Here is a 24,799-nt window from a genome sequence, read left to right on the forward strand (position 1 = left end):
GGATTGGCAGGGGCCCTGGAGGTTTTTCGCCTTCCTCTGCAGCGTGGGGCATGGGTCGCTTGCTGGTGGATTCTCTGCAGCTTGAGGTCTTCAAACCACAGTTTTGAGGATTTCAATAACTCAGTCATGGGTTAGGGGTTGTTATAAAAGTGGATGGGTAGGGTTCTGTGGCCTGCCTTGTGCAGGAGGTCAGACTAGATGATCATATTGGTCCCTTCTGACCTATGAGTCTATGAGTCCATGTGCATATTTGCAGGATCAGGGCCTGATCTGGGAAATACAGAAATTATTTTACTGTAAAACTACAATTCTTTAGCTTCTGTTTTATGGAATTAACAGATTCAATGGATATTTAACTTCTACTCTTGTATCAGCTTTTACTCCAAAATATTTCAAATATTGGAATGATTTCTCCTTGTATCAGCCCAAATCTTTTAAAACACTCTGATAAAAAGCTAAGCCAAGTGTAAAGAGATAAAGTATACCTGTGCTGCTGTGAGGAAGGAGGACACTGCAACTGCTCTTCTTCACAGGAGCATGGAGCACGTGGAACTCTAGAGGAGAGGCAGCAGACTTCCCCCTCCTGCAGCGTTCAAATGCTTGGTGATATAGCTGTCAAATTCTCCTTTCCCCAAAGTGCCTTTTAAAGTTCTTATGGCTGAAAGCCACACCGCACAGCTTTTTTCCAGCTCAGGATTCCCAGGCTCATCTCTCCTGGGAAACTCTTCCAGATGCTCCTTTCTGAGGTTCCCAGGAGGCCATCTCTGCATCCAGAAGCCTCTTAAGGTCTGCTTGAGAAGAGTACTCTCCTAAGGTATGAGTACCAAAGCTTCACCTTCAGAACAGCATCACTACTCTGTCCCTTAGGAGACTGCACTTCTCATGCCAAGCTTACAGAGTTTGTGGCTGCACAGATCTGCCTCCTGTGAGCCTCTGAGGGTATGTCTATACTGTAATTAGCTCCAAAAGCCCAAGTCATCTGGCATGGGCCAGCAGCAGGTGTCTGTTTAATTACAGTGTAGATGCTCTGGCAACACAAGTTCCTACCTCTCAGGGCCCTAGAGCCTGAGCTCCAGCCCATGCCAGAACATCTACACCGCAGTTAAGAGAGTCCCTTGGCCCGAGCCCCACAAGCCCAAGTCAGCTGGCATAGCCCAGCTGTGGGTTTTTAAACTGCAGTTTAGACATATTCTCAAAGCTTAGAAGGAGCAGCAGCAAAAACTTTACTCCCTTGCAAAGGTCCTGAACTCCCCCAGGAGATTTATTGCTTCTCTCCTGTGACATTTTAGACACCCCAGTTTTGTCGTCAAAAGCATTTCATGTAGCAAACTTTATTCATCATTCACTGATGAACAATTTTTAATCTGTCCACTTCTGTGACATACATAGAAATAGTTAAATGAAATTGTGCATTGATACAGTTTTGTAACTTCAACACTAGAGACTGGTAACTACAGATTTGAAAAATACCTGGGACTGGTCTACACTAACGCTGTAAGTCAATCTAAGTTACACTAGTTCAGTTGCATAACTTACATAACTGGAGACGATGTAACTTAGATCAACTTACAGCAGTGTCTACACTGTGCTATGTTGACGGAAGATACTCTCCCATCGTGCCTCTCGGAGAGGTGAAGTACAGATATCAGTGGGAGACCGCTCTGCCATCGACTTAGTGTCTCTTCACCAAACCTGCTATATCGACACTGCTGGTGCTGATTAAGCCAGTAGTATAGATATGGCCGTGGTTTCTAACTTTTGACCACGTTAAATTAAAAGAATAAAAAAGTATCAGTCACTAATAGTTTTCAATGAAGGAAGAACAAAAACCCACAACGTGCAATGAATTTCATTCACACTTTCTTGGCAATTCTTTCCGTTCACTATCAGCAAGCAGTATGAGTTTGATGAACAAATATTTTATTATAAAGTCAAAGGAGTTGATCCCAGCCTCAATTACCTTGCATAATGCAATGTTAATCATGATTTTGATACTGAAGCCTCTACACTTTGATAGCTTTACATATAATAAAATCATAGGCAAGATTTTAAAAAATTAATGATTAAAGTTAGGCTCCTTAATCTATATTTTGGTGTCTAAATACATAGCCTGGTTTTTAAAATGTGCTGTGAACCCAATATCCTGCTGAAGTCAGCAGAAAAAGGTGGGTTCTCAGTAGAGCTGAGCAAATAACTGATTTTTCAGTTCAGAGGCCGAACCAAAAAATCCCCCTGTAAACAAAGTTTGGTTCATAATGAAACCACATTTCTCTTTTCAATTTTTGTCACTGAATCCAAAAAAACTTGCCTTTTTTTGTTGTTGTTTTTCACTCTTATTTTTTTCAATTGGCCAAATTTCTAAACGGAACACCATTTGAAACACAGAAGTCAAACGAGACATTTCAAAATGGTCACAACAAAGTGTTGACTTTTTTCTTTTTTTAATCTTTTTCTGGATGAAACTATTCATTGAATTCAATCAAATTCAAATTTGAGCCCTGAAAAAATGCATTTTTTGGCGTGACTACTACTGGCTGACAAAATGTCACCCAGCTCTAGTTCTCAGTACTATTGAAAAACAGGCCATTTATTCAGACACCGAAATATGGATTTAGAAGCCTAACTTTAAGATCTTATTTTTGAATATCTTGGCCATACTCACCACAAATGATAAAAAAAACAACAAATACTCAAAATAAACCCTTTAATAATTACTGCTTTCCAACAAATGGGTCTTTTTAGCTGAACTATAACTTAAATGTGCTTGAGCCAGCATCTACTATAAAGAAATGGAGATACCCCAGGCAATGTTCACACACCGAGTATTAGAACCAGGTGCTGCAGAGTCACCTTAGGAAAAAAGGTTCTCAATTTAATTGGGAAAACAGGAGGAAGCATACATGTTATTGCCATTAATAACTTCAAGCAATCCTGATATGACTTTACCTCACCCTGACAGCTGGACATGTGCTTTTTGTTAGAGTCTTTGCAACATTTGACCCCTATTGTTTGCTCACTTGATCAGGTAGGAAAATGTATGCTTCTTTATAGGATAAACGAGGCCCATTAAAATTGCAAAAACACTGCAGTAGCCTATAAGAAGCTTCTTACTCAAACAGATGTGTGAAGCTCCATAATAAGTTTACTACAAAAAGCCTAAATCAGCTCATAAAAAGAAAACATCTTCTTTAAACATTCTTCAAAGAAATCTTCATAAAAGCAATGGAATAGTTAAAAAACCTACAACCCTTTGTTAATTAGAAAACAGGCTATTTCTGGAGTTTTTAATCAGCAGCCCATATATAACTCAGCACCATTGCGTAATGTACAATGAACTGGTCATCAAAGACAAAATTGGACTTCTTAGTTGTTCTTTGTTTTGCTTATGAAAACCTATGTGTTAAAAAAAGGGGGGGAAAATGTCAAATCACAGTGAAAGATTTCAAAAAAGGCTTTCAACAGCAAGACACTGTCTGAACATCTGTCAAGGAAACCAGCAATGACAGGCAAAGGAAGCAATACTTGACTTCTGAATGATCAAAGCTGGTTAAAGTTGTAGCCTGATGTGAACAGCTCTGGCCATCTCTAACACTAAGGAAAAACCAGACTGCCTCACTCAAAAGAGCTCAAACTATCACAGAACTGAAGAGGCCTTCCTAATGCAAGGTAGATGACCTTGTTCCTCACAGCATGTTGACATAAGGTCTCCAGGGCACAGAGGATGCTTTCATATCTAGAATAATGTTATGAAACCTAGATCAAGAAAGGATTATGTTACCTAGTTGCAAGACAAACCCCCTATAGCCAATTTGGCTTCATCAGATCATTGTACCCATGAAACATGGAAACTATTACATTGGAACTGTACACCCACCAAACAAATATCCTCTTAAACAACCCATCAGATGGATGCATGCTTGAAGGTCTTAAGTTCTTTTAAGATGTACACTCACTGGTGAGATCTTTAGACTTCAACTCTACAACACAAACCTTAAAAATAACTGCTGACCGTGCCTTATTCTCTCTTGCAAAGTCAAAATTTGAAGGAAATGTATTACCTAAATTGCATCTAGCACAATACTTAAGAATTCCAGTTGCTAAGATGAGGCTAGGGATAGCTTATGAAGTACAGCAACTCAGTGACTCCAACACACTGTCAATAATTCACCAATTTTTCAGCTTATTCCAACCACTTGTGTACAGTCAAACCTAGGTTTTTAAAAGTGACTAGTGATTTGAGGTACCCAAATTGAGACAATTTAAAGAGAGCTGATTCTCAAAAAGTTCTGGCCACAGGCCCTCTGAAAATCAAGTCCCTTTCAGGTGTCAAGTTGAGTACCATAAAAGTGGGGCAATCAAAGTCATTACACTTAAAAATGTAGGCCTCATCCTATAGCCTAAGGAAAGGAACATTACTTACATACTATGGACCAAACCCTGTTCTCTGCACTCAGCCACAGTAACTCTATTACAGCTCTCCATGTAGAAGGAGATCCACCCTCCAAGCATCTGCATAGTTGCTACTGCAGTAGCTTCCATGATGCCTGTGGCTCTGCAGAGGACAAATGATAGCCAGTTCATATACTGGTAATGGATACACCAGGTATACTACTGGCTTGGCATCCAAGCACATCAGAGTGCTGGGAGCTCCCAGTGCACCCCACGAGCAGCTTCCCACCACACACAAATGACAGAACACTGCTTCTGCCCACTGTTCTCATGGAGAAAGAGGCAGTATTTGTCTCCAAGTTCACGACAGCTAAACACTTTTAAAAGCACATGCAGTGCTAATGACAGAGACAAACCTGCGACTACATATAACATGTGACAGGGTCAGGCCAGATGGCTACAGGAGAGTGTTCCTATTGGGATCCAGGAGGTGGGCGGGCAGAGCCCACTGCTAAAGGACCTCCCCCCAGCCTAAGGGGAGGATCTACTGGACCTGAAAACCAAATGATTCAGGGGGAAAACTAATGAGATAACGGACAGGAGTGAGGTCAAAGGGTCAAACGAAGGAAACCTGATGGGGATACTGAGCAGAGAACCCCAGGCAGCACCCACTGCTCCTCAAAGGCGTCAAGGGAGCCAGTGGACGTGGCCACCGCCCAGAGGAACTCTGCCCGTATGTGTGAACAGAGGATCGGAAATAGGCCCCACAGTCACAGGAGACCCCATCGGCCAACCTCCTCTCCCTGGTTTTATAGATGGCCATTTCAGTCAGGGCCAGGAAGAGGCTGACCAGGAGGTCCGGTGACTTCATGGCGCTATGGATAGGGAGTGTGTAGACAAGAAGATGAGGGGAAAAGTGCAACCAAAAACGCAACATGATATCAAGAGGAGCTGGAATAGGGGCTGCAACCTGGCACACTCTGGGTAAACGTGCACGAGGGTCTCCCGCGCGCCGCAGAATGGGCAGGTGTCTGGGACAGGGTAAACGGCGCCAAATACACATCCGTGCTCATGGCCTCATGAAGGAGTTGCCAACTGACATCCTCAGCGGGCCTTGGGACCAAGGCAGAGTATAGGCTGGCCCACTGGGTGAGGAAGTGAAGGGTGTGGAGCACAAGCATGTATAGATGTTTCCTTGGCACAGTCTGGAAGCAGACCAGCTGCAAATTGTGCAGCTGGCTCACAGAGAAGGGGCAGGGAGGCCGGTTGGGTCCACGAAGCGGGGGCCTAATGAAAAAGGTCCGGAGGGCCTGGGGTGGGGGGTGCATGGGGCATGCCCTCTCGCAGGGCCCGGTCGCGGTAGGCCCAAGCAATAGGCAGCAAAGCGGCCCTCACCTCCTGAAGTACGTGCTGGGGAGTATGAGGCCTGGACAGCCCCATGCGCCGAGCAAGCATCAGGGGATCCAGCCAGTCTCCCCGGTCATAGTCCAGGAGGTGTCTGACCCTGGTAACTTTTGCCAGGACCAAACTCTGGCGCATCAAGGGGGACTCTGCCACCTGCATACGGAGCTGAGGGTTGTGTAGCAGGGGCTTCGCGAGGAGATCTGCTCCTTCAGTGGCTGCCACAGACCTCGTCACTGAGAACAGCTTCCAGGTCCGGAGAAGGTCCTGGTAGAAGACTGGCAGTCCAGAGAGGTCTCGCAGAAGAGCCCTCGGATGGAGATAAAGGAGCTGCTGGTCGTATCAGAGCCCTCGGAGGCGGCGCAGGAAGGCGTGCACCAGTACTATCCACGCCACACTATTTACACCATAAAGGAGCATCTGCAGGGCCTGGAGGTGAGAGACCTGGACCTGAGTGTGCAGGCCCCACTACACAGTGGGTAGTGATCAATTTATCGCATCTACCGATCCCCGATTGCTCTGCCCTCGACTCCGGAACTCCACCGCAGCACAGGGGAGCAGCAGTGGTTGACTCACCGCCATCCTCATGGCCAGGTAAATCAACCTAAGATACACCGACTTCAGCTACGCTATTCGAGTAGCTGAAGTTGTGTATCTTAGGTCAACTCCCCCTTGGCCAGTGTAGGCCTCGTTTGAGTCTGAACTTTCCTGAAAGGAGCTAGTTCTTTGAAATTCTGAGCATATCTAAACTCTGCTGTACCCAATAAACTCAGGAGCACACCGTAAGCTGGAAGAGCAATCAGTTTTCACTTCTTCAGAACACACAGGCCGCACTGAAAGCAACAAGTGTGGTTTCACATTGCTGCTGACTGGCAAAGCTCTGTGGGGAAGCAAGCACCAGGAGCTATTCTGAACTGGGAGAATAACTCAAAAATGGAGGCCGAAGAAGAGCAAAGAACCTCCCATCACCCATGTACCTGATCTCCCTTGCGTCAGTCAAGAGACTCTGGGGTGAGAGAGAACACCAAGAATAATCCTTCTCCTTCAATGTTTGTCACTCTGTCCCCTCCATTAGCTCAGTTGTAGAATCCCTTCACTTTTTCTGCTTGCCTCTCACAGCAGAGTCCATCCCCCCAACTTCCAGCCTGGGCACATGCCTAACCTCAGATCTCTCCACTCCTGCTCCCAAGCTGCTTAATGGCTCTGGAAAAAGCCAAGGACCCTTCAGAATTCCCATGCTACAACATCAAATGCTACTTCTCCACCTCATGAGTCCCAGTCCCCCCATGTGCCCACAATCCCTGCCCAGTACAGATCTGCAACCTCAACTTCCTCCTTAAATGCCTACTGTATTTAATTTATATTCTCCTTTCATACCCACTGCTAAAGGCATGATATGCATGAATGTTAAAATGTAGTAGCCTAATGAGCTGACAAGTTTGACTCTGTGGTGTTTGGAACTGTATGGTTAACTTGTCAACAGCTGCTGAGGTGCATTAGCACTTGAACATGAACTGCAAATGTAAACCAAAGTGAATTTACTTGAGTAATATGAATTCAATGCCCTAGTAACCAGGATAAGAGGGGTATTTGACACTTAAAAATAATTTATTTAATACTGAAGCCCAGTTGGCCAGTTTCGCTCAGCTGTGATGTACAAAGTTATGTATTTATTACAGGTACTGCACCTAGGAAATCTTGTTGAAGCCTGGAACTGGCATAGGGTATAGGGAAAGTAGGCTACAGTACTTTGGTTATGGTTTCCAAATATAAAAGAATAATATTTTGAACCCCGGAAACTGCACCAGATACAATCATTAAAAAGTACACCTCTACCTCAATATAACACTGCCCTGGGAAGCCAAAAAAAAAAAATCTTACTGCGTTATATCGAACTTGCTTTGATCCGCCAGAGTGCGCAGCGCCGCCCCCCCCACAGCACTGCTTTACCGCTTTATATCCATATTCGTGTTACATCAGGTTGTGCTATATCGAGGTAGAGGTGTAGATACGTGATGGCCATAGGCTCGAGCTCCATCAGGTTATCCTAAGGAGTTGTGACATCTCACAATAATGCCTTGTGCATCATGACAGATTTTTTGTATTGCAGTAGCACCTAGGCACTGTTCAAACACAGAACACACTCTCTGCCCAGCTTACAAGTTAAAGTTTCATCTGTACTGAAACCACAGGCTGTGATTGCAGTTTGTGCAGAAATACCCGAGCTAGCTAGATTAAAGCTAGCTCAAAGCTAGCTCAGGTTCAGAAACAGTGTGTGCTTCAGCACAGGCTGTACAAGTCCACTCAGGACCCTGGCTAATTACTTGCGAGGCTGGTTGATTTAAAGCTAGCTTGGGTATGTCTACTTGAGCTGTATTCACATCCTGGACTACAGTCTAGACATAACAATAGTTGAACCTCCAGCACTTCATTGGATCTAAAGAAAATGACTTTTCTGTTCAGAGCCTCCCTCATCCCAGTTATCGCTAAATGCCATTAACTGCCCCACACCACCACCCTTTATCTGGAACTCAGCATAAAGAGAAGGGATCCCAAATGCTGTGAACTCCCCCTTCCCACCCAAAGATTTTTTTACAACCCAGAGAGGAATGGTGTGAAATGCAGCACCCCAGCACTGTTCGTATGCAAAAAAGTTTGGAAGAAATTATTTTTAATCATCACTGACATTATTTGCAACTAGGATTAAGGATCATAGCGTTAGATCCAGTGCTAGTGTAAACTGGTGCAGAAAACTCATGCATTCAGTTCAAGGTGCATTTCTTAGAAGACGTCTCAATAAAGCAGCTGTATGGATTCAGTACATTCCAGTTACAATATATTGGGAAGCCCCTTTCTTCCCAAAGCACTATATGCATTATGGACCTAGTAATGCAAGAGCAAAACTCCCATTGAAAGCAGGGTGCTCAGAAATTCACAAGGCCAAGTTCAATTATAGGTACAGAATCTCTGGACTGCTGCAGCCTCTGGAGCGGAGGGTGGCAGCCAAATGGTACACAGGATGTGTCACAGCAGCGTTTGGAGGGGAAATTCTGGGAAATGACAGCAGGAAAAACCTCCATACGTGCAAAACACAACACAGGTAGAGCTGGTTGGCCAGTTTCCAGTGGAACAGTTTTGTCAGAAAATGTCAATTCATCAAAACCAAAAGTTTTTGTAGGAAAGGGTCAGTTTTAACAAAACTTTTGTCAGGAAGGTTTCACGAGTCCAGGATGAACTTTCCATGTAGACACAGAACCCCAGAATAGCCAGTAACCCAGTGGTTAGAGAACTCACCTGAGATGTGGGAGAGAGACAAGTTCAAATCCTTGCTCTGCCTGATTCAGACCAGGGACTTGAACCCAGGTATCCTACATCCCAAGTGAGTAACTGAACCACCAGGCAGGCTATTGTCTATACTGGGGTCCCCCTCTTTTTGCAAAACATTTTGAAAGGTCTTGTTTCATCCCAGTATGCAGGAAAATCTTTGAAACCTCAAATTTTCATGGTCCAGGACAACTATTCAGGGCTGGCTTTAGGAAGTGCGGGGCCCAATTCGAACAGTTTTGATGGGCCCCGGCAGGGATGACTAAAAAAATAAAAATAACATGTAAAAAAAAACAACACATGGGGCTTGCATGCACCGGGCGGTGCTCCGAGTCTTCGGCAGCGGGTCCTTCACTTGCTCCAGGTCTTCGGTGGTGCTGAAGGACCCGCTGCCGATGTGTCGCCGAAGATCCTGAGCAAGCGAAGGACCCGCCACTGAAGACCCAGAGCACCGCCAGGTAAGTAAAAATTAGAAAGGCGCCTCTAGCCAGGGAAGGGATTCTCACTGGGCGCGGGGCCCTCTTAGGAGCGGGGCCCAATTCGGGGGAATTGGTGGAATAGGACCATAGCCGGCCCTGCAACTATTCCCCATCCAACTCTAATCACAGGCAGCACTATTTACATATAGATAACAGAACTTCGCTTTTAAGTCTTATATGAAAAATGCACATGTATGGAACACAATCTAACTATCCTGAGGATAAGGGGGAAAAGCCAGCCTTGCCTAGATTTGAATTTATCATTGCTGCATGATTATTCCACACTTGATGTCTAGGGGATGGGGGAAAGCAGAAAACATGATATATCTTAATTTTAGTAAGGCTTTTGACACAGTACCACATGACAGTCTCATATGAAAACCAGGGAAATGTGGTTTAAATGAAATTACTAGAAGGTGGATGCACATCTGGTTGAAAGACTGTACTCAAAGACCAGTTATCATTGGCTCACTATCAAGCTGGCAGCGTGTATCTATTGGGGTCTCAAAGGGGTCCAGTAGTACTCATTTTCATCAATGACTTGAATAATGAATTGGAAAGTATGCTTATAAAATTTGTATTTGACACAAAGCTGGGAGAGTTGCAAGTCTGTTGGAGGAGAAGATTAGAATTCAAAATGACCTTGACAAACTGGAGAATTGGCCTAAATTAAACCAGATGAAATTCAGTAAAGACAAGCACTTCACTTAGGAAGGAAAAACTTAAATCCACTATTACAAAATGGGAAATAAGTGGCTAGGTGGTCATACTGCTCAAAAGGATTTAAGGGTCATAGTGGATCACAAACTGAGCATGAGTCAACAATGTCATGCAGCTGCAACCAGACTATCATCATTTTGGAGTGTATTAACAAGAGTGGCATATGTAAGACATGGGAAGTAACTGTCCCACTTTACTCAGTACTGGTGAGTCCTCCACTGGAGTACTGTGTCCAATTCTGGGCGCATACTTTATGAAAGATGTGGACAAATGGGAGACAGTCCAGAGGAGAGCAATAAAAATATTACATGGTTTAGAAAATCTGACCTATGCGAAAAAGGTTAAAAAAATGGGCATATTTACTCTTGACAAAAGACGAACGGGGGGAGGGGAGAGGAGAGGGGGGACCTGATAACAGTCCTTGAACATGCTAAGGCCTGCTATAAAGAGGACTGATCAGCTGTTCTCCATGGACAAGCAGTAATGGGCGAAATCTGCAACAAGGGAGGTTTACATTAGATAGGAGGAAAAACCTTCTAACTATAAGGATAGTTAAGCAATGGAACAGGCTTCCAAGAGAGATTCTAAAATCCCCATCACTGGAGGTTTCTAAGAACAGTTTGGACAAAGACTTATCAGGGATGGTCTAGGTTTGCTTGGTTCTGCCTCAGCACAGGGGCTGGACTTGATAACTTTGAGGTGCCTTCCAGCCCTACATTTACACAATTCTATTAACCACTGTCATCCCCTTCAGCCCAGCCTGAGGCTCAATTGCTACTCCATGTACCCTTTTATTTTTCCATTTATTCCACTCTGAAGAAAGTGTTTGTCATACATTCCCGCCCTTCAATTCCTCTTCGGCTTATATACCCTGAGAATCTTTCGTCTGTATGGAGAAACATTATCAAGCAGCCAGGACCCAAACTCCATCAAGCAGGAATTTTACCTTAAACATCACCTGGAAATCAACTGGTATCAAAGTGCTCCCTGTGGCAAATATCATTTAGTAAGTGGGCAAACACGTTCTGTTCTTAGTTGCAATTTCCAAGTGGTGTTAAGGTGTAATTCCATATAGTGTGTACTGGGGTAATTCAACCTACAAGTGACATAACTGCAGGAAAATTCACATCTAAAAGAAATGGGCATAGCCTTATTTGCTACTGACAAGAAAACACATTCTTGGCAACCACTGCTATCCGGAATCCAACAAGACTCCCAGGTTACAAGCCTTAGCAACAAATGGTGGCCATAGCCATCCACCAAAGGCTCTGATATAACTGGCCATTTCCTCCATAATACAGCATTGCCAGTGTTATCTCAGTTGATTCTCAGGCAGCTAGCTCTGATCACATCCCTATGTTAAGACACCAGGAAAGCTATCTAAACTACTCCACCATAAGAAACTGACACACAGAGCTGGATGTCCTCAGACACTACAATCCTGACATTCTTAACTCCCCCTGGACTGAACCTTGTGGAACACTGCGTGAGACAGCCCTCAGAATAGAGAAGACATGGCCAGTACTATCTTGTGGTATCACTCAGAAAAAAAAAAAAAAAGAAAGGAACACTCAAGAACAACTCAGTCCACCCTGCTAAGATCCACAAGCAAGTCAGCTGCACTAGCTCAAGTCAACAGTACCAGAAAATGGCTGATAGCTCTACCACAGTGGTCCCCAAACTTAATTTGGCATGTCCCCCTTTACCTGTAATGGAACCTGTCTGCAGCCCCGCTGGGAACCGCGATCAGGCGCCGGGGCGTGGGGCAGGGCTGCGGCTGGGAGTTGGGGCTGCAGCTGGCGCCGGGCAATGGCTGGAGCCCAAGGCTGCAGCTGGGGGCAGAGCAGGGCTGAGCAATGCTCCCTCCCTGCCCCTCCGGGGGGCTAGCCTGGGCCCCACTGCACTCCCTGAATGTTCCTCCAGCCCACATCACAGTTTGGGAACCACTGCTCTAACAGGATTAGTATGAACACTAGAATCTTTGTTCCTCATGAGGTGGTCAGCAATCCCACCCTAACAGTGCAGTCTCCATACCACACCCAGGCATACAACCAAATTAACTAGGGTCAAAAAGACACTAGGACTCACATGTGTGTAACTTCCTACAATCTTCTTGATAATCTTCATCCAAAAAGACGATCTGAGACAAGACAATAACTGGATTGCCAGTGGCAACAGATGATTTCTTGATCAAGAGATTAACAATTGTTTTTCTGAGAGAAGTTGATACCTCATCCTTCCATAGGAAGGGGCTGACAAGAGCTCAATAATAACAATGATGCTAACACTGCTGGAAGGGCTGCACAAGGACAAAAGAAAACATACCTAGAAGTGCAGTGAGTTTGGGAAGCAGCCCAACTTGGACCATCTTGTTTCTCAGGCCCGTGTCAAAGGAGAGGTTCAGTAGAAGTCGAAGGGTGATATTCAGCAGGTCTTCATGCTCACATGGTACCATTTTCACCAGTTTTTCCACAATATCCATTTCAACCTGTATGAGAAGCATGAGAAGTCACTAAGCCCACAACCTACCCAAACCTTTGCTTTTGTTAGCAACTATTTTTAAAATTATACTGATAAATGAAAGCAAAAGCAAAGACGATACTTAGAAGTTACCACAGCATCTTGATTCAAAGTGGCTTCACCTTCCAAAAGTTTGGCTTTGTGGCTAAAAATTTTCTAGGACTGGTCTCTGGCTAATTATTTTTTTTAAAGAAGGAAGAATAAACTAATGGACTCAGCCATCTTTGGAGTATCAGATGAAGGCGGGGGAGGGAGGGACGGAAGAGACCTCAATGGGGTTGACGCAGGGATCCACTTGCAGAGCGACTTGCAGGATCAGGGGTCTAAATCAAACACAGATAACCTTGGAGTGATCTCCATTAGAAAGTCAGATAGATACTCAACTGAGAGAGAGAGAGATAGAGAGAAAATTGCTACACAAGGAGTATGAGCCCTTTCCTTGCATGTTTGAGTGAGTTCCTAGGCAGGATTTGGTATGTACTCTCGTAATGTCATGTTGCCTTCTATTTTAAATTTAACAGAAGCATTGAAGTGATCTTGATAGGTGCATCACTAAGATTACCGGACATAATCCAGGGGTAGGCAACCTGCGGCACGTGAACTGATTTTCAGTGGCACTCACACTGCCAGGGTCCTGACCACCAGTCCAGGGTGCTCTGCATTTTAATTTAATTTTAAATGAAGTTTCTTAAACATTTTAGAAACCTTATTTACTTTACAAACAACAATAGTTTAGTTCTATATTATAGACTTATAGAAAGAGACCTTCTAGAAACATTAAAACGTATTACTGGCACGCGAAACCTTAAATTAGAGTGAATAAATGAAGACTCAGCACACCACTTCTGAAAGGTTGCCGACCCCTGACAATCTAAGGACTGAGCAGCGGTATCATTTTCCGATATGTTTTCCTTACCAGCCCAAGAAAAGACATCTGATCATTGACTGACAAGTCTTCAGAAAGTTTTTCTCACCATCTTCCAAGCTACATCTGTCTGCTGTTACTGGCCATAAGAGTACGTAAGTTAGTTTGAACCCTTTACGCTTTTAACATATGCATTAGGATTGTGTCTGTAGCCCACCTTTCAGTCAGAAATATGCAGAGAATGAACTCAAAGCAGCAAGAAAACTGTTAGCATCATGCTGGTGATCTTCATAAACGTCCTATATTATCCAAATTATTTACATTACACTAGATTTCTGAGTCTAAATCAACCAATAACAATTTCCGCCTCATTGCTTTGAACATAATTAGCAATGATGGCACTCAGATGCCAAGATGACAGACATGATACAAACACCTAGATAGTTTAAATGATCACAATATTAGTAGTTTTGCCCAATTAAGTAAAACAGGATAAAACCTGAAACAGCTAAAGTTGGCTTACTTTGTCTTTAAGGGTTATTTAGACACAACTAAAATGAGAGAAAACCTACAACTTTCAGAATCCTATCTCCCTCATCAGTAGCTTCCTCACTGTATGGGAAAAGTATTTTTTTCCCCAAAAGTATTATTTGTATTATGAAAAAAATGCATGTGAAGATGGCCAAGATAAGCTGTATGGTCTATTTGAAAAATGTTCAAGGCTGTCCAAAAAGTTCACAATAAAATAAACATTAATTTTGTTTTGTTTGTCTCCACACAATCAAATGGAATGTGGAAAGTATGCCAGCCAATCAACTGGTGGGATAGCTAATCCTTATTAGACTAGTAAGGTGCTTCAGGGCAGTGCATGATTATAGATTGATCTCAAGAGCATATGACTTCACCTAAGAAACATAATAAATTCCCCAGAAATACATTCTTCAGGGTCTTACGAATAAGGGAAATACCCGTTCCTATTTGTATGTAAATACACAAGAGCACGACAGTCACTAAGATCCAACTGTCTACAATTTTCAACTCATTTTTTTACTGCATTTATATATACACCTTTTCAACTCAGATTCCAAAATGCATTAGAAGCTATCATTAAGTGTCATGATTTCCCTTTGAGGTTGGTAGGTAGGTAAGGATCATTATCCCCATTCAACAGATTGGTGAACTGATGTAAACTGGTAAAGAGACTTGCCAAAGCCACAAATGGATTCAGCGAATGAGGGAGTGGCTGCATTTATCGGCTCTCAGAGCCAAAACAGAAAAATCCTAGTGTCCCATTTTCCCAAGGACATCAAATATCTTACCACCCACTCAACCAGGCTTATAGAGAAAGTCCCTGCATTAGGAGCCAGCAGTAGCAACATGAAGCACTTCTGGGTTGCATTCTACTACAGTATGGAAGATCCTGCTCGCTTGGGAAGGCAATAGCCCAGTCTAGCAGTCTGCTAAAGTGTAATCAGATCTCCCTCCCTGAGACAACAAGAGTTAGAGATGAATGTTAAAAAGAGGGTCTGGTTGCAGGCTGGTTTTGGGGACCTCCAGACGTTTGGATAAATACCCAGACTTTTGGATGCTTATATCTATCTTTGCAATTCCTCTCTTCGCCATCATATTTACATGTAATTTTGCTATGGTGAGGTTTGCTCCCTACATGATTCTATATGTAGTTTTCTATAGCGGTCTCTCCTGGGGCTTGCATTACATTTACTGTAATCCCTTCATAGCACTAAAATCAGGGCTACAATTATTTTAAAAGGGGGTGGGATGCAAGAGGTTTATTTCACTTTCATTGGAATCCCTAACCCTCTCTGACCCAATGAACAACTGCCATAGCATTTCTGTAGATTGCTACAAGACCTACCATGTCATTTTTGTTCTCCATAAAAATGCTAAGTTTCTTCAGGAAAGACACCACCAGAATAAGCAGCTCAAAGTTCTCTCGATCCAGTGCTTTCACTAGCATGTGGACAATGTTCTTGTTCCTCATCTTCAGCTCTGTGCGTGTGTCCTCAGCGAGGTTCAGCAGCAGATAAAGAGCAACTAACATCAAAACCAATCATACCAATAGGTCAAAGATACTGAGACTATGTCAATCTACATCTACATTGTTTACAAAGTTTAGGGTGGGATTTTCAAAAGTGTTCAGCACTGACTGTACCCCACTAATTTTAAGCAAGGCCAAAGTTGAATGCTTTTGATTCTCATTTAAAAAAGAAAATTAAAATTAGAATCCATTTATTATTTTATATAGTTTTGAAAATATAGTTTTATAAAACTTATGACCATCAGCAACCTTTTTCTTTTTTCTAATTCCAGGGAAACTATTCACAAAAAATAAAACATTCCCCTGCAGTGACTGCAGTCCAAAAATTTCAGCAGAATGCGAAATGCATTTGAAGTTAAATTAACTAGAAACTGTTGAATACTAGTTGGTTATGCTATTTTTATTGTCCAAGATAAGAAAAATAAGATGAAACAAAGAACAGCATTAATGCTGAAAATAAAAATTGGGGCCTAATTCTCCACTGCTTTGAACCTTGTGTGGACCCTTACACATAAGCACAGTAGGAGTAGAGTGTTACCATTCTGATCACTTTAGACAGGTGTAAATGACTACACAAGGTGTAAAGCAGTGGAGAATCAGGCCCTACATTTTTGCAGTTATTCCAGTTTTAATAATTATCTATGTTGCTTATAAAAGCTAAGAAGTTTCTGGAAATATGTGAATTTTTTAAAATTTGACAGTGTTTTCTTCATTTATCTTTCTCCCAATTCTTTTGCAGATCTGCATCTGCCTGCCAGACCTCAACATGTTTTTTGGCTGCTACATGGACACACACTGCATCAGCACTCACACTGCCTGATTAGAGTACTGTAAGCATAGTTCTTCCCTGATCGCTACAGAGCTTCATTTTTAAAATGATGAAAATGTAAGATTATTACAGAGACCTCATTTTAAAAAATCATTACTTCACCTTTTACAAGTGAACTTAGTGCAGGTGTAAAGCACTAGACTGAGTATCTTGGAAAAAACATTATTCCATGCACAGAACAGACATAGCACAGCAGCAATGCAGGCACCTTCACAATGCTCCCTGCCAGTGATCCTCAATCCCTAATAAATGAATTATGCATACAGGTGAGAAGCTTGTCAGTCTCCCTGGTTCATTTGATGGTGGGCTTCCGTACTGAGAATACCAACAAAGGGGCCCATTGATACTCCTTGTAGTGGTAGAACTGGGCTAGGAACCATCTAGCGTGTTCTGAAGAGATAACTCAAAAGGAACAGGTAGCATGGAAAAGAAATACAATTTGCTCTATATACATATTCAAGTACTAGATCTGCAGATTGTACAAATAGGCATCTTTGTGGATTTCAGTGGAGCTATAATAGTTTGAACCAGCTGATGATCTGCTCCTTGCAAGACTCCAGCACTATTCAATGGCAGCAGCAATGTTACCAGTAGTATGCAGTGTTCTGGCAAACACATACCAAAGTTCTCTCTTTGAGATTGCCCGATTACTTAAATAATGTTTAAAACACTGCCGAAGTATGCAGATGAAGACTATTTTTATTTTTCTAACATGTTAGTAAACATCCTCCACACTAGTTAAAAGTTCTCAGCAAGTCCTGGCCCTTCATGCTGTGACAAGGATCTCCTTGCCTGTTGCTTTGTTTTAGGAGTTCATACCTCGCAGCAGCTGTTCCTGCTTGACAACCAGCCCCTGGTACTTTTTATAGGTTTTCTCATAATCCTTTTTCAGGGTTTGATTCTCAGGATCTTCATCAAGTAAATAACTGGAGTTAAGGACTGTATAATAATAGAGCAAAAGACACAGGGAAATTACAGAGTGGGGACATATATCAGTCACAGATATTATTTGATCACGAGCCAAGACTACATGGTCTGTGCAATAATGAATAAGAAGATGCCCGTGGGACAAAGTATCTATTAAAATGTGGTCCACACTATGAATAGGCTTAGGAATTAATGGTGTTAAGGATTCTGCTAGTAGTAAAAATGTCCCATATAAGCCATACTCCTGGTAAATTAAAATACTTTGGTTAAAATCATTTTCAAAAACAAAAAACAATCCCTTCTCCAGCCCAAATTTTTCACTTTTGGTTTTCATCTGTTCTAGTCCTGCAACGAGATTTTGTGCTCTCTTACTCATCTTCTGTATTGAGTTACTGCACATATAGTTCGTTTCAACTACTAGGAATCAGAAAAGCTAAAAGTTGCCCAGGCACAGAGAGAGGATATCAGCTTTCTTCTTCTTGGTGAGTTCCTCCTGCCAGAGCTCATGCCTCTTCAGCTCATGATCTATGATGTTCATACACAGAGCTCCAATTTTGTAGTGTGTGATTAGTCCATGAAACTGAGAAAAACTGTTAAAAAAAAGATATGCAGTGTATGAGAGAAATTCAAAACTGGGGTAGTAAGATCTTATAGAATTGCACAATCTGACCGGTTTTCATCAGAGCTAGCCGAAAAAAATTCAGTGAAACAGTTTTATATCGGAAAATGCCGTTTTGTCAAATTAGAAGCATTTTGTGAGAACGTGTCAATCCTGATGAAACTTTTGATAGGAACAATTCAACTTATTTCATTTTGATACAGAAAAAACATTTTTTGACTTTGTCATTTCAATTTATTTTGTTTAATTTTAATAGTTCATATTTTAATATGTCTAAAAAACAAAATGTCTAAGTCAAAACAAAATGATACTATCTAAACTAAATGATTTGGTGGAAGTGAACCAAAAATTTTTGAAATTTTCATCCACAGGAAATTTTCATTTTTTTTGTTCAGATCTGGAACGAACACACACACACATACACACACAATCTGATAAGTGAGAATTTCTCTTGGAATGAAAATTCCATTTTCCAGCCAGCTCTAGACTGTATGTTATAAAATCGTTCAGCCAGGACACCCTCAGAAAAAAAAAAAAAAAAAGAGGCGGGGGTGGAGGGGCGGGAAGGTAACAATCCACCTATGTGATAACTTCTTTTTCACCAATATTCTAGATGTAATGAAGCTGTAACATTACTAACAATTGGACATTTCACATTTCAATTGAATACTTGAGTTTTGAATACTGTTTTCATTGATGGGGGAGTTATGTGGGAGATAAGGAAGACACCAAAGAGTCCAGTGGGATAGGGGACAGGGCTGGAACTCAAAAACCATGGGTTCTGTGATCCTGGCTCTGCTGAGGCTCATGTCCCAGTGGGTTTACTTTCTATGCCTCAGTTTCCCCATACGTAGTGCTATTTCTCAGTAAAAGTGCTTTGAGATGCAATTCCAAACTATACTAGCACAGAAAATAACTAAAAACTCAAGGCAACTGATAGAGCAAGCTCCTCTTGCACTTACCTTGAAAAGCAAAAGAAAATATAAATAATATTAGTAGCAAGTTCCACACTTTGTTTCCAGTCTTCTCTCAGCACTCTGGCTAATGCACCCAGGGCAGTTTCTTAAAAAAACAAACAAGATTTAGATGAATGGCTGTAGTGCCTCTTTCCCTCTGACCTGTTTGAGCTAAACAGATTAAACACACCTTTCACTGCTTTCTTTCAGGCAGCAGGATCTGACAATTAGCACAAGGAGCAGGTGAGGCCATGGAGGCCTCTGCCACTAGTGACCTCAGCCTTCAGATACTTTCATTAACATGACCACCATTTGACAGCCTAATGTTTTTTGCATCAGTCTCTCAGACTAATCCTATTTTATGACATGGGGGTGGGCCAGTTGGAGAGGACACACTGGGGCATCAATGGCGAAACAGTTTGGCTGATGTGCCAGTGGAGAGAAGGGATATCTGGAGAGGGAACAAGGGAAAAGGAAGTGAAAAAGAGCATTAATCTAACATCACGACGAACCCTTAACTCGGATCTTGCTTATATAATGGGTGTCTTTACAGAGGGTATGCTTTTTGGGGCAAGGAATAACTTCTTCTATAACTATCTCTCTATTCTCCTCCTCCCTCCACATACACAGCACCGAGCACATTTTGGGTGCTACAGCACTGTTGAGATATAAACAGTAAATGTGGTGTGCTGGCCCTATTTTGCTCTAAGAGCAAACTAATACGAGAACCCCATCCCATCCCAAATGAAAGATGTGAGAGTCTCTCTGAGCAGAGAAATTGCGCCACAGAGGTGGAAAAAAACAGCATAACTTTATGAGAGGATTTGTAAGTTACCATTGAGCAGCAATTCTTCCAAATTATCAGGGTTCCTGGCGAGTTGTAAGATAAGGGCAGAGCCACGCACCTTATCAGGAATATCCTCATACAGTAACTCAATGTACTCATCCATGTCATTGATATTGGCTACTTCATCAATCTGAAAGTATCAAAGACATAGCTGGGCTCTGACACACAGAAAAAGGAACCCGCTCAACATGCAACAAAAACTATGTTACTTTGCAGCAAAGCAGAAAAGAGTGCGTAGCTAAGTCTTAAGATGTAAACAACAACAAACACACACTATGTACAGAACCATTGCCACTGACTGGGCAGAACACATAAGATTTCATCACAAAAACAACTCACACTAAGTAGCAGCCTTGTCATGTCTAGCCCCATGTTCCAGAATCTCACTCATATGACCCTCTAAGTATAATAACCCAAAGACAAATGTGCAAGAATTTTACCACTTATGGAGAGGACTTTTATTTTATTATTTAATATTTTTAAATCAATTAAAAAATTCTTCAATATTTTACTCATCTGATTTGCATCTATATTTTTTCCTTTTAATATAAAACAGTTCTGTAAGAGTAAAGGTATTCGTATTTAGCTTCCTTTAAATTCTAGCTTAGATTCCTACCTCCATTCCTTCAAAAGGTGGTGGGTCTTTCAGTTTACTAGATTTCTCTTTCTTTTCTATAGTGATAAAAGACATGGTTCTAATTAATGTTGTGCATATTCGTTGACAATAGCATATTCAGTATTATCATAGTATCTAGGAGCCCCAAACATAGAACAAAAAGAGGATCCCCACCCCAAAGAGCTTACAATGTAAGTATATAACAAAGCTCAAACGTTGTTTTTGCGTTGTAGCCAGAGCAAGAAGTAACCAAGGAGATAATTTTGCCATGACTTTTTGACATTCAGAATAACGTACTGCAAGTTAAAAAAAAAAAAAAGTTTAGGGTGTTTTTTGTAATGAATCCATCTTTAGAAGCCTAACATTTTTAACTGCATAAGAACTGGAAAATTCAGAGTTAAGCCCCTTTATATTATATATATATATATATATATATATATATATATATATTCGCGCCTTGGAAGAGAGTATCATCCCATGATTACAAAATCATAGATACCCTCAGGATTCAATTTTCCTCTGTGCCGAGGGCCACTAGAAAGCTTAGCTCAGACTGACAGTGACGTACATACTTTCTGTTGGTATATATGCCACAAGGGTGGAAAACAACTGCTTTCAGTAGGCTACTTGTCTAATCAGGACTTTGTAAAGTAGGCCTTGATTCAGCATTTCCTGTGAAGTGTGCATGATGGTAAAGGATGGAAGTGACAAAACATTTAAAAGTAAAGCATTCCTGGATTTTTGTTGCTGACAAGAAAAGTTTGTGATATACAGATATAGTTACTTTCTGACTTTCTCTGGGGAAGGCCTTGAGGCTATGGCTTCGTTCTCATAAAGGCCTGCATATAAAGGATGTTGCATCCTTTTATGGAGTGACTAGCTCTCAAGCATGTAACATATTGGTCCAAAAAAGACATTTCTGTGGAGCAAGAAGAGTACTTTTTAAACCCTGTGTTCTGGCTCATGCTGTGGTATGGCAGGAGTCCCTGTGGGCAAGTCCAAAATTCTACACACAAAAAAAGCATCCAAACAAACATTAAAGGTAACTGACAAATGGTAAAACATTGGACGTGGGCCTGTTCTGCTTCTTTATAACAAAGGGTTGAAAGGTTTGGTGGAGGGTTTGGGGGGTGGGAGAAGGTTGGTTTGTTTCAAGAAAAGTTTGCTACTTTGTTTGTTTGTTTGTTTTTTAAATCATAGCTAGGGACCTATCAAATTCATGAGTCATTTTGGTCAATTTCATGGTTTCAGCTATTTAAATCTGAAATTTCACAGTGTTGTAATTATAAAGATACTGACTCAAAAGGGAGTTGTGGAAATGGGCGGGGTCAAAGGTTATTACGGAAGGGAGTTGTGGTACTGCTACCCTTACTTCTGCACCACTGAAGGCAGAGCTGCCACCAGCAGCAGCATAGAAGTAAGGATGGCATGGTATGGTATTGCTACCCTTACTTCTGTGCTGCTGGTGGTGAGGCACTGCCTTCAGAGCTGGGCACCTGGCCAACAGTTGCTGCTCTCTGTTCACCCCAGCTCTGACAGCAGTGCACAAGTAAAGGTGGCAATACTGCAACTCCCTGCAACTCCCTTTTGGGTCAAGACCTCCAATTTGAGAAACTCTGGTCTCCCCTGTGAAATCTGTATAGTACGGGTAAAAGCACACAAGAGACTGGATTTCATGGCCCATGACGCATTTTTTGTGGCCGTGAATTTGGTAGGGCCTTAATAATAGCATATCAAATCTAATGTCAAGTGGCTGGTCTTTTTTTGCTGCCATTCTCTATTGGAGGAGCCAGAGAAAAGGACTGGGCATTCTCACAAGCCTTAGTTGAAGAGATGGGATATTGAATATTTATCCAAAAAAAACTTTTTTTCCTATTTGTTGGTCTCTAAGGTGCCACAAGTACTCCTGTTCTTTTTGCAGATACAGACTAACGTGGCTGCTACTCTGAAACCTTTATTTCTATTGTTTACGAGGCATTTAGCTCAAATGCCTAGTAATAGGACCAACAGGAAAAAGAGAGTTTTAAACTGTCTGAACAAAAAATCAGCTCTGCTCTCAATTAATCAGGTTTTGCTTCCTTTGAATCCATGATGTCATAAAGCACCAATTCTCTGGTCACCCACCTACAGAATTTTCCAGTAGACAAGATCTACATTTCTAATATATACAACAGGCAGAAAGGTTCCATTTAAAAATAATGTAATTTCAGGTCTTCTTTAGACAGCAAGAAAAAAACAATTATGAACTAGCACTAGCCCAGTATTTTTGCTTTTGCACTAAGAACTATGCATTCTACTAAGAAGTGGCCACAAAAGAACACAGCAGAAAAGAGTTAAGAAAACCTAACCTATATTTGTGCCTATATAATGAAATATCTGGGTTTGCAGTCACACAGGAGATTGTTGGGGATTGGAAACTTTTATAACTTCTATTCCAGAACATGAGTTGGTAGATATATGCCTGCAAACCCCTAACAATTAACTGCTTTGAATCCAGGACTTGCGTGGAAATTTCTCCAGGATTTTTGCCTTCTGTGTGTCTTACCAAGAGACAAAGCTGAAAATACTAGAATTCTTTTAACATTATTAAATCTCGAAGTGATTCAGCACTGAAGGCTGCTGAACCAGGTCTTAAACAGAGGCTTAAATAAAGCTAGAGTGTAATACTACAGCCCTGTCAGCAGACAAAGTGAGGACTGCTGGTACCATAAAGAACCTGTTGACTCTGCAATTTAACAGGCATTGAACCATAGTTCCAGATAAAGACATTAGAAAGCATCTATCCTATTAACTGGTGGTAACAGAAAAGAGAAGAGGTTGTAATTTTCACGGAAATAATTCCATCGTCATCTTTGTAACACTATCTGAAGTAATCATTTCACCATTTAGAACAGAAAACTTTAATCAAGACTCAAAAATTGAAAGAGAAACATCAATATTAAGTTTGACTAATCAAAATTCAAAATGTACTTTGATCATCAAAATGACAACTTTTCCCTCCACAAGATTCTGTGAATTCTTCCATCTACAGCACAAAACACATACTCCCCTTCTTTCCTCAGGTTTCTGAGTATCAGAGAAAGTAGCATTTGAATTAGAAACCCCAAAATACAGAGTACCGCTATAGCTGCTACATTCCAGCTCCCTATTCCCCCTGTTCTCTCTATTGCTTACCTTTCCCGGAAGAGGAATCTCTGCGCTTCTGCAGGTAGTACAGCAGCTGCTCCACTTCCGCTAGCTTGGAGGGGTGAATGAGCTTGCATTCCTCCACCACCTTTCGAGCCAGGGAAGCAACGTCTGTGTTTGCATTAAGACTCTTCAGCCGAATACTGCAAGACACAGGTCAGATCGTTTTCTCCTCAGTTGATACAAGATTTTTGCATCTTCAATGCTTCAATTTAAACATATATAGTCATGAGTCTGTCAAGGCAGAGATGATCTACAGACATCTCATGCTACAGTTTGGAACAGCTGAGATCAGAAGGCAGTAGCACCCTGGAGTTCAGAATAGCAAGCAATTGTCTGTCAAACAGACTTAACAGGGTAGGACCATTTCTCACCAGCTGGTCAAACAGCAGCTCTAGAGATGGCTGCATTAGCAAATGTCTCCTATCTAGTCAAGACACAGCAGCAAATAAGGAGTCAGTGGTCTATTTCCAAAAAAGTTATCTAAAGGTAACTTTCCTTTATTAATATGAAACTCCCAGAGTATAACAGAGAAAAAATACCTTTCAGAAATAAAATCTGCTGTCAGTATTGATCCTGCAGCTTCCTCACACTGCATTAGGACAGCCATAGAGGGAAGTCTGTTTTGCCATAAAGGACTCAAAAATCACAGATCAAAGCAGTGACAAGAGAGTAAGCAAGAGCAAATATCTGTGAGCACAGACCAGGAGGTGGAATAAAAGGATTTCTGTGGAGTCCTAGATGGAATAGCATGGATTCATTGCAAACCAGACAAACATTTTTAATGTGTTCAAAAAAATCTACAACCGTAATATTTTCTTATACAATGGAAATGGTTATTTTTCCCTGTTCCTTATTCTTAAAAAAGAACCCCTGCACTCAAACACATATGCTTGATCTTTCAACAACAACAACAACAACAAATTCACCCTCAAGCAAAAAGCAGACCTGGAAAGTTTCACCTTCCAGGTGAAAGTCTGAGGAAGTTACTGGAAAAGGGCCTTTCACAACAGAAATGCTTAGGCTACCTTAACGACAGAGGGCACAACAACTGTACCCTGC

The 24,799-nt window shown here is 41.8% G+C and overlaps 1 protein-coding gene across 8 annotated transcripts in view; it reads right to left on the reverse strand.

Moving 5' to 3' along the window:
- Positions 1-24,799, reverse strand: part of KIFAP3 (kinesin associated protein 3) — a 160,123-nt gene that overhangs the window by 105,520 nt on the left and 29,804 nt on the right. For all 8 annotated transcript variants that reach the window (XM_075067952.1, XM_032806145.2, XM_075067956.1 and 5 more), the window contains 8 exons: positions 23,726-23,880; positions 20,552-20,607; positions 19,924-20,065; positions 19,095-19,194; positions 17,979-18,103; positions 17,406-17,504; positions 15,575-15,753; positions 12,639-12,801 (listed from right to left, as the gene is read on the reverse strand). In XM_075067952.1, the coding sequence (XP_074924053.1) occupies positions 12,639-12,801; positions 15,575-15,753; positions 17,406-17,504; positions 17,979-18,103; positions 19,095-19,194; positions 19,924-20,065; positions 20,552-20,607; positions 23,726-23,880 (1,019 nt within the window). The remainder of the gene's footprint in view (positions 1-12,638; positions 12,802-15,574; positions 15,754-17,405; positions 17,505-17,978; positions 18,104-19,094; positions 19,195-19,923; positions 20,066-20,551; positions 20,608-23,725; positions 23,881-24,799) is intronic.

This window comes from Chelonoidis abingdonii, chromosome 7, assembly GCF_003597395.2.
Source record: "Chelonoidis abingdonii isolate Lonesome George chromosome 7, CheloAbing_2.0, whole genome shotgun sequence".
Lineage (NCBI taxonomy): Eukaryota > Metazoa > Chordata > Testudines > Testudinidae > Chelonoidis > Chelonoidis abingdonii.